At 45.3% G+C, this 10,502-nt stretch overlaps 1 protein-coding gene across 1 annotated transcript; it reads right to left on the bottom strand.

The window, feature by feature from the left end:
* Positions 1-4,563: 4,563 nt before the first annotated feature.
* CBLN4 (cerebellin 4 precursor) lies at positions 4,564-9,630 on the bottom strand. Its single transcript, XM_074157331.1, has 3 exons — positions 9,355-9,630; positions 7,561-7,677; positions 4,564-4,761 (listed from the first exon to the last, which is right to left on the bottom strand). Exons 1-3 carry the CDS (start codon positions 9,628-9,630, stop codon positions 4,564-4,566), a joined length of 591 nt encoding a protein of 196 aa, XP_074013432.1.
* Positions 9,631-10,502: the final 872 nt, after the last annotated feature.

Genomic DNA, 10,502 nt, shown 5'->3' with positions numbered 1-10,502 from the left:
GCTCAGTGTCTAAGACAACGTCTCTTCTCCAAGGAGCCTTTTCCGTCTGGGCAGCAACAGGACAAAAAATACATTGTTGTGGCATGTGCCAGCCAATAAATTCCGTCACGGGGGATCTTCATTTATTTACATTGAGTCATCTGCTTAACATTGTCTCTAGAAGACAAAGAGTTTGCATATTATAAAGAGCTCTTACAATATGAAGGACAACTGTAATGAATTGCTGAGGTAAAACATGTTACCAACTCAGAAACCCTTATAAAAGGAGGAGAACATATATCTGCTGCTCTGCTTCAGCCCATATTTCACATTAATGGTTCGGCTTCCTTGTTGTGATTATGACATACTGCTTCTTGCATTTATCTTCTCTAGCCTAAAACCTGCTTATAAAACCACTATCCGTACTGCAGATGTGCTCCTCTGGGGGCTCGTAAAAAAAAAAAAGGAAAAAAAAAATAAAAAGAGTTGATAGCTAATTGTGAGTTCCTCGGGGCATTTAAACTGTCCTGTTTCACTGCATTCACCTTTCTAGAAACAGACGTCTAAATAATATGGAAGAGGAAACACAGAACTGCCACTCACTCCAAAAACATCCTTTGTTTTTAAAAAAAATGCTTTGTGTCAGTAAAAGGAGCAATCCAGCAAACTGAGCAGGACCAAGCACCAGCCATGGATGAGGTGGGACTCTGGGTCTGGCACCGGTCGCTTCCCAAACCCTGTCTCCATTTCCTCAGCAGTAACACTGAGGTTGCAATATTTATGCTGCCATGACCTGGCCAAAGCAATTTAATTAACACTCAGAAAATGTGCCGATACCACTTGAAAATGACTTAACACAAAACAAATAAAAAACATTGCTTAAAAAAAAGAAAAAATTTACTGTGTTTTCCTTCTCTGTGCTTCAAAGTTAGTTTTTCCTTTTTATGTAAAGACAAAACTGCTTGTGAAATGTTCAAAGCTACCTCAGTGCCTGTTCCAAGAAACACTTCTGTTACGCAGAGTCCTTTAAACGGCATCTTTTTTGGCTCCACAGGCATTTGGCACACACGGCATCTACAGCCTAAACCCTTCCTGGCAAATAGGATCCGACAGAACAGAGCAGTTTCTACACAGGATGAATCTGGGAGACAGGGGGATTCCTGGCTCGTACCAAAAATATTTACATCACCTGAGGAGGACAACATGGTTCTTTTTTTCCCCTTAGTTTTGTAGTAAAATAGAAATATAAATGAAATGTACATTAAACGGTAAAAATACTGATCTCTTTTGTAAAGAGATCACTGATAATAACAATAGATAAGTTATTCTCAGAAAGTAGCATGGCCAGGAATATTCCTTGCACCCTCAACCTTCCATATAAGCTCCAAAGTTGACTGCAAAGTGGGTATATGTTGAAGGATGTGGGAATAACTCCCTGGCACGTTCTGTCGCAGGGATGCAGAGTGGGAACTTCTGCCCTCACCAGAGTCAGTAAAACGAGTGTCATCAAATTCAACAGGATCAGAAATTCAGCTCTAACCTTTACAGTGCAGCTGAATGCAGTTTAAAGTTCTTTTTTTAAAAAAAAAAAAATAAAATCAAACCTCTAATCTTAAAGACCCTTTGAAATTTGAAGTGTCTCCTGAGCTGTTGCTTCTGAACAAGAAAACTACTGTAGCATTAACACAGAAAGACAGAAGGAAAAGGAAAGAGAGAGAAGAAAAACAGCAGTTTGCAGACCCAGCTCCATCCCGTCTGGGAGAAACTCCTACTGACATCGCTGAAGGGTGGGACAATGCAATGAAAACGAGCTCAAGATCTGGAAAGTAGCTCAAATTGTAGTCTAAAAAACCACAGCTCATTCTTATGAAAATGTTCGAATGTGGGCTGAGAGACGGGGTGAGCAGTTCCCGTCTCCAGAGGCCACCTGGCGTGGAGTCGGTGCTCGGCGCTGCATGAAGACAACACCAGCTGCTTTCCAGGGACGTCTCTCAAACTTTTTTTTTAACTGTAACTAGCAAAATAATGAGTTACTAATTCTGATTTTAGAGGCTGAGGAGAAAAATTTAGGACATTTCCGTCAGAACATATCCCCTTAATTGAATAACTTCCTAGACTCTCTAGCTAAAGTTTAAAGAACTGTTAACGACTCTGCAGCAATCAGAAATGTTTTGCCAAGGGGAAACGGACACCCTGTTAAGATGGTGCAGTGTTATTGCTGAACGCTACAGGCAGCTTTTAAAGATCATGTGTTTACAAACTAAAGAAGTTAGATACATTTGATCATTCTGAAAATCACACTGACACCTTTAATGCCATTTTTCTTCTGTCTGTGTAGGAACATGGGTAAGGTGAGCTTTGATTTTGCTAATTTTATACAAAATACTGGTGTCCCCTCCAAAATAGACTCTTGTCACAAATAACCTCTTTACAATATCATGCATATTATCTGCTGCAATCCCAGGGGGGGTTAGATACACATATATACATACACACATACTTTTGGGGTACAGAGATGATACATTTTGATTAGTCATAATGGAGAACTTTATATTTTTCAGCAATGTAAATCATTCACTTTCTTGCTGTGTCTTTCCACTTCCCCCCAAACTGCAGTGTTCTGTACAGAAACGATACCGTCTCTGACAAGCTACCTCCTCATCTCATTTATCCCATCAGGGCGCAATTGTACCCACCTATTCTCCCGAAATTCCCCCCAAAATCCTGTATGTTCGGTCCAGAAAAATAAGGAATTCAGGCACAATTCTGTGCCACTGGTTCCCTGACATTTTTATCAGGAGCATCAACCAGCCACACATTGGACTTTAAATCAGTGAAATATCCATTTACAGCGATTAGAGCAGTATCATACACCGCACTTGGCTAACAAGTCAAGAAATTGGAAACAAATTACCTGAAACAGCACATCCAAGCCTAAACTGGCTTTTAGAGAAGGTCTCAGATTGCTGGGTATGCTTCCATCCAGAAACATTCACAAATACATATTTTTTACTTAATTTAGAACCGTAACCTTCATGATCTGCAAGGCACAAATATCCATCAAATTCAGTGTGTATTTTGGGCGTGAGGGATGGAGGTTTCATTAGCAGTTCACGTGAAAATCATTTTTAATTGATATTCAATTTGATGGCACTGGATTTTAATGCTGATGGCAAAACCTAAAGCACAGGTCTCATCCAAAAGCCGTTGGAATCAATGTGATTCTTAACACTAACTTCAGTGAAGCCAAGATTTCTGCCTAAATGTTTTTTAACTAAAATGCATAGGTTTTGTCTAGATCGTTCTGATTACCTCTAGGATTCTGCCAGACTGAGCTATGAGACTTCGCCTGCCTCCCATGACAGGTTTGGTGAATCCCAAAAGCTTGCACTTTGCATATAATAATTCTATCCAATAAAAAAATAGCATGAAGTGACTTCCAAAATCCAAAGGTCAAAAATTCAGCTAACATATATTAATCTTTATTATGTAACAATGATATAATAAATAAGTTTATGAATTCATATGACCTGTACAAAAAGCCGAAAAGATATTGCACCAAGTTAGGTACCGGCTATTTGGATTTAATATTTGTTAAACATATGATCTAAAATTATATACAGTTGTGGAGTTAAGGCAAAGATAATACCTTTAACACAACAGAAGGTTTGAAAAATAGACATAATTACAAACACGGGGATCTCATCTCCAGCTAATAAAGTGGTTGTGTCTAAGGAAGGAATCCCTTAGGTTTTTAATAAAGCAGTTATTATCAATCACGTTAATTAAAATTGAAGAATAAGCGTGAGATTTCCTGCAGGGCAAAGTTTTGCAAAGTCGTGCCTGAATGATCACCTTTAACCCTGGTAAGAATATTTTTCTTAATGGTTATAATCTGCTCTTCTTTTTAGAAAGCAGCACGTGGCAAAGAGGAATAACTGACATTTCCAACTAAAATACAACCATAACCTCTTAGCTCTACGTAAGCTCGACTTGATTGTGACCAGTGACAGAGCATAAATATATGGGTGAACCATCCAACACACTACACGCAGAGGAGAACTGAAGTCAACCACTTATCAATAATAATTACCTTTCTCAAGACAATGGAATAGATCATGTCAGTTACGTCCCAGTGACAAAAACATGTATGACCAATATATCAATATACAGTTCTTTGGCAGCAACACACTAACTCTTGATTGAAGTCTGAACTCAAACTCTCCTAAATTATAGACCTGGTAGCCAGTCTGTTCATAATCAAAGAAAATCCACTTCTCCCATGAATCCAGTAAGTCCAGTAAATGAAATCTGAATAAATCTTGCAGGCAGCTTTAGACTGTAACATTAAGCATAGATATTTATTGTCTGCTTTAGTCTCAATCCAAATATATTGTATTTAAACACACAAAATTCTGTGAAACTTCTGAGTAGTTCAGATGGGGCCAAAATCCATAAAGAGAATCCATATTCACCCATGAGAAACCAATAAAGAAACATCAATCCCATGATGACAAAATGATCTTCATGTAACAGAGGCAATGATGAGTCCACACCTGGATGAATGTCACAGGAAAATTGACTTTACAGGGGAAAGACCAGAAAGCCAGAAAACGTAGAATACTGCCATCCACCGACCAGATTACCTTTCTCCAACTTCAGGTAAACCTTATCCTCCTTGTCTAGATAGAGCAGGACTCCATTAGTGGCAGCTTCACGTGTGACGTCCTTGTCCCCGGCAAAAGCAGAAATGACTGGCTTTCCATTTAGCATCAAATTAACCTACAAGAGAAAAACCGCTGAAACGCTCTAATTAACAGAAAAACATCAAGAACTATCACTGAATATTAACTACAGTGTAAGGGTCTGCTAAGGTCCCAGTCTTCACTGCTTTTGTGGCGGTGGTGTTTTAAACTAATAATTGCATTTATTTGGGGTGTAGAAGCACATTCACGTTCCGTGGCCGCAGCTGAGTGAGGGGGGTGGGACACTGTCCCCTGCGCGCCGTGGTCTGGGCTCCATCGGTGCGAAAGGCAACGCCACGTTACTGTCATCGGTGGCGTGGGCACATTAATTGTAACTCTCCCGCGATACAGAACCATGAGCTATTGCCTCCGCTTGTTTCACTGTGCCCCCCTCACAGGGTATTGAGATGTGCACTGGCAAAAAAGACATTTTCAAGAAACTCTGGCACCCAGAGCTGGGCTGGAGGCACCTACTGAGATGTCAAAGCTCCTGCAGCAGCCTTAGGAGCAAACTCTGTGTCCCTCCCCTTACTGACGGCGGCTTCGTTTTAAAGTCTAGAAGAGACCTTCAGCTTTATGAACCACTGCGCTGTCTTTTGGTACTGGATCCATCTTTCTATAAAACACTTCTGAAAGTCAGCACAGCCTCTGCTCTGAAAGCAACATCACACAGACACTCTGTAAATAAAGATGGGCAGGGGCTGGAGAAGCGGAGAGATCCAGGAGTTTCTCATTTCCCCCATGGCAAACTATTAGCTTTCTTCTGCTTTTTCTTTTTAAGCAGCTATAATGCAGTCACAGAGGGGTGAATTATGAAATGCTTATTCATATCGACTATGCTGGCCCTGCATATGCTCCCATTAATTTTAATGGGAGTCACCATGGAATAAATTAGTGCTCAGCATAAGTCAGGGCAGCAGGATCTGGCCCTGATTTGGGATTCGCCTATTTGGGAAATCCACTTAATCAGATGTCCCCCGGGAACCAATTTCAGTTTAATGATATTTAATGGCACTAACAGATGTTCCCGGGGCATAGTAATATCACTTCCGTAGGAAGCCTCCAGGTGATTCAGCGGTGTTTAAGTCCTCACGTGGCTGAGGCTCAAGCTGGTTTGCTCCACTGCAGAGGTTTCAGTCCTCCCCCCATAGTTATCGCGCGTGCAAAAAAAAGGGCATCAAGAGTTTACTTATTGCTTGGTTTTGGTTTACTTCACTCCTTCCGTACCATCTCTAGGTCAGGTTTCCCGGCAGATCATCTTACAGCTATTTTACTCACAGCAGAAGACACATCACAGGTTTGCACCGCACGGTCTCACATGAACTATGCCCAAAGGGAGCCAACAAAACTGGTCCATCACTTTATAAACTCTTGAGCTATGGAAGATTTTGGGCCGCGTCACAGGCTGTAACACCCCGTTACGAGCCCCAGTCTCCCAGGTCTGAGTACTGGCAGGTGAAACACCAAACTCTGCTCTGAACTTCCAGAATCAGAGCTTTGAGATCTTTCTTGGCAATATGTATTTTTTATCCAATGAAGCTGGCTGACATAGAGGTATTCTAGGCCATTTCAACCTTCAGCATTTAAGAGAGTGAACGGAACAAAGTCTGAGCATATTAAATAGTTTATAAGCTCATTATAGAGATTTTCATGAGGTCAATATTTCATTTAAGACTTTTGTCATTGACCTGAATGGAACCGTGATTTCCGGTTGTAAACTGAAGTCATATCACCAGGGATGTGAATGGGTTTGCAGTGGCTTTCTCTGCCATCTCTGCCATTTACACTTGTCTCAGGAGCTTTACCGGCAACCCAGGGCCACAAAGCCACGGCTGATCCCTCCTCCTACAGAAAACAGCTTCATCTCAGCCTTGGACGCTGAAAACCACGTCCAGGAGCAAAACGCATCAGGGGAGAAGCATCAGATACTTCTATGAATCTGGTGGTCTCATGGGTGGAAACAAGGGAAGCCACAGATGTTACTCCAGATCTAGAAAGCCAGGATGTGTGGCACGGAAACTGCATGACCTGGCATGAAGATTCAGGAATGTGCTTTAAGGAATTTACTGTTGGCTCAGCGAGGGGATGTTCAGGAACTTAAAGGCTTTTCCTCTAAGCTAGTGCATACTTGTGTTTAATTAGGTAATTCAGCTGCTATTAAGCTACAGAAGAAAGTACAGAATCACTCTTTTTTTTCCCCTTTCCTTTTTTTTAATATACGACACATCTTTTACATATTATATAGTGAAAAAAAGTTTAAACTGCTATAAAGATTCCCCAGAAGACATCCCTGTAGAGGTATAACCTGGCGGTGTAGTATAGAACAAGTAGAGCACCCTAATTAACCTTGGTCCACAGCAGAGGGGTGTCACAAACAGCCACCTGGCACCATCAGCTGTCCGGCCAGGTCACAAAACTGTACAAAACCAATCAAACCAGGTACGTGTCCCCACAGCTCCCGAGTTCAAGTCACTGAGTTTAAGCTGTAGCAAAATATGATTCTTCTAGAGTATTTATTCAATGAAATGAAATGTAGAGCTCTCTTTTACTCTTGTGTCATTCGTTCCATTGAATACTTTATTTCAGCCCAGATATTCAGTTCTCAGGCTCCAGACGTGAAGTTACGGCCGTTTGTCTGAGGTGAGGACCTCGCCTCGTTACAGCTGTTCAGTGGAAATGTATTCACTCTGCTGCTGGGAACTCTGACCACAGGTTGCTTTAATCTAAGCTATTTTTCTTTGAAAGCACTTTAAATACTCTCGTGTTCAGTCAAGATCCTATTCTAAATAAACAATTTAAGTAAAAGAGTTTATAGCCATACTTGAGATCAACGTACCTGAATTGTTTGACTCTGGTAGACTTTAATTACGTGAAAACTGAAACTGTAAATTCCTTTTCTTGGTGCTACAAAGACAGACTCCAACGTGAAAAAATTGCCCACATTTACTAGGATCTACAAACAAAAAATACAGCATGGGAATTAGTACAGGTGTTCAGTGCTAAATAAAAAAAATACAGACCGGAGAAACCGTTCACCCATGGAAATTTTTTAATCTACATCTATGCTGCTTTATTCATTGCTCTGTCAATTGAGTTGCAATATTACTCATAAAAATGGATATTTAGTTATATTTATAATACAACTTTACTATAAATAAAGTAGGGTGGGAAATACTTCTTGCTTTGCTGCTGTATCATACCTTCAAGACCTTTCTTCTACACGTGTTTAGAGGAGATTAAGAAAAGGCATTTTTGTTCATCATTCCCCCCAAAATGACATGAAAACACTAATTCAGGAAGTGGCACCTTGGTTTTGGCTAAAAAGCCATGGTCAAGTCAGCACCGTCTTCCCGAAAGTCTGAAGCTGCGAGAGGAAGAATGTACATGAACGAAACAATTCATTCCCCAGTTTCCAGTCAGACGAGTTACTGGAATACCCGGCATCTCTGGGCACAAACTGGCCGTGAGCCTTGGCTGCTTTATTTGGGTCTGTAAGCACTAATAACGCTTTGGGTGGAACATATTAAATGAGCACAAGGTCCATATGCTAAATATCTTCTTTAATGACTACATTTTTCTTTTTTTCCACTTAGTTATGCTTTATTTTTAATTGATATTTTTGGTCTCCTTTATGCCAGACACAGCCCTAGAAAGCCAGGGGGAATGCCCGTGAAGTCAGGGTAATTTCCATCGCTAGCATTAAGCTACGCGACATGTCTGCCTTCGGTTGTCACGACAATTTACTCTTCATCATGATATGGAATAGGAAGCAAAATAACCACCAGTCTTGATTACCTTGGGCTTGCCCTAGGACGGGAGCTGGTAAATGTGCTGGCGTCTGTATGTCATTAGTGACCGAGATGAGCGGGGCTGTACTGTGAACCTGTGACTGTGACAGAACTTAAATGATTTTTCCTTAAAATTCATTCTTCTTTCCCCTCTCAAAGGCTGCACAAGCCTAAAACCCACGTCTCAAACCTACGCAGGCTGCTGGCACCTGAGAGAACCCTGTCCCCAAACCTCCTGGGGCCCCGTCCTCGCCGAGGGCTGCCTCTGGGATGCTCGCACGGTCCCGGCTGCTGCCCCCGCCTCTCCGGGCGCCCCTCACCGCGGCAAAGACCCGCGGAGGCCGCTCGGGGACCCGCTGGGCACCGCTTCACCCCAATAACTAACTTGGACACATCCTCCGCGGAGGCGGCGGGGCCGGAGCTGGCGACCCCCGGAGAACGCACGGTCCCCACGGCCCCGACGGCGGCCGCACCGCACCGCGCTCCGCTCCGCGCCCCGCTCCGCCCCATCCCCGGGGGGCAAACGGGGACCTCCTGCGGGGCGCCACATGCCCTCCGCGGGGCGGCGGTCCCCGGTTGTCCCCGAGCCGAGCCTCCAGCTGCCACCTGCCCGGCCCCGCCGGTTCTCCGGCTGTGGGATGCGGGGGCTCCCCGCAGGCAGCCACCCCCTGCACCCCGACTTTTGGCCCGAATTAAGGAAATGGGCGAAGCGGGGGGGGCTCTCGGGGCGAACGGGCGGCGGTACCTGTTGATGGCGCCCGGCCGCGTCCCGGCGGGGGTGACGGGCACCCCGGCCCCGCGGGGATCCCCCCCCCCCTCCCGCCCCGGCCCCCGCCGCTCACCTGGTCGAAGTAGATGATGCGCGTCTTGTTGCTCATCTCGGAGGGTTCGTGGTTGGTGCTCCTGACGGCCGAGAAGGCGACCTTGGAGTTGGCCGCCCGCACGGAGATGCCCAGCGGGGAGGAGGACGAGCCCTTGGCGTCGGTGGCCGGGTTGGAGTCGCAGACCACCAGGCACTTGCCCTCCAGGACGATGGGCTCCGTGTCGTTCTGCGCCCGCGCCGCGGGGCCGCCCAGCGCCAGGGCCAGCAGGACGGCGGGCAGCAGCCGCCAGCCCATGGTCGGCACCCGCGGCCGCCGCTCCGCGCCCCGCTCCGGCCACCGCGCCGCGCACCGGCGGGAGGCACCGCCGGCAGCCGCTCCCCCCGCACGCACACACACACCCGCACACACACACACACCCGCACCTCCCGGCAACGCCGCGCTGAAAGTCTTTCCTCCGGCTTCTTCCCTCTGTCGCGCTTTTTCTCTCTCCTTCTTCTCTTCTTCTCCCTCCCCCCCACCCACCCCCCGTCCGTCACCACTTTGTGCCTTTTTTCTTTTTTTCTCTCGTTCTTTACCCGGGTCCTTTCGCGAGCTCTTTAAAACACGCTGCAAAAAGCTGCCGAACAAAATAAACACTTTCCGGTGCCCCCTTTGCTCCCCTCTCTCCACATCAAAAAAGGGAGTGAGAAGGAGGGGGGTGAGGGTGGCGGGGGGGAAAAAAAAAAAAAAAAAAAAAGCCCTCAGGTGGATTATTGATGAGAGAGAGGAGAAGAGAGAGGTCACGAAGAAATAAAACCGTTTGACGTTGCCATGATTGCTGCTGCTGCCTCGCTCCCCCCTTCGAGCTGGAGATCCAGGATGCTCCGAGTGGTGGAGCGGAGAGGTGGTGGCTTACCCCAAAGCTGCCAGATCCTGTGTCTGATATCACCGCCGGGGTGCTGCAGATGCCAGTTCTCGCTCTCTCTCTCCCCCCCCCTTCTCTGCCACAACCCCCCCAAAGAGTTATGTCATAACAAACCTGCCCAGCTCTCACCTCGCTGGGCAAATACGATGCTTCGTGACTAGAGACCCTCCTCTTGGAGTTGCCCCCTACGCAGACACACGCACTTGCCTTCCCAGGCAACTTTCTAAGCAGCTACAAAGCCAAAGGGATATCAACAGAACAC

Source organism: Numenius arquata, chromosome 12 (genome assembly GCF_964106895.1).
Source record: "Numenius arquata chromosome 12, bNumArq3.hap1.1, whole genome shotgun sequence".
Classification (NCBI taxonomy): domain Eukaryota; kingdom Metazoa; phylum Chordata; class Aves; order Charadriiformes; family Scolopacidae; genus Numenius; species Numenius arquata.
Note: the sequence above shows the minus strand (reverse complement) of the source record. Positions and strands in the feature narration are given on the sequence as shown.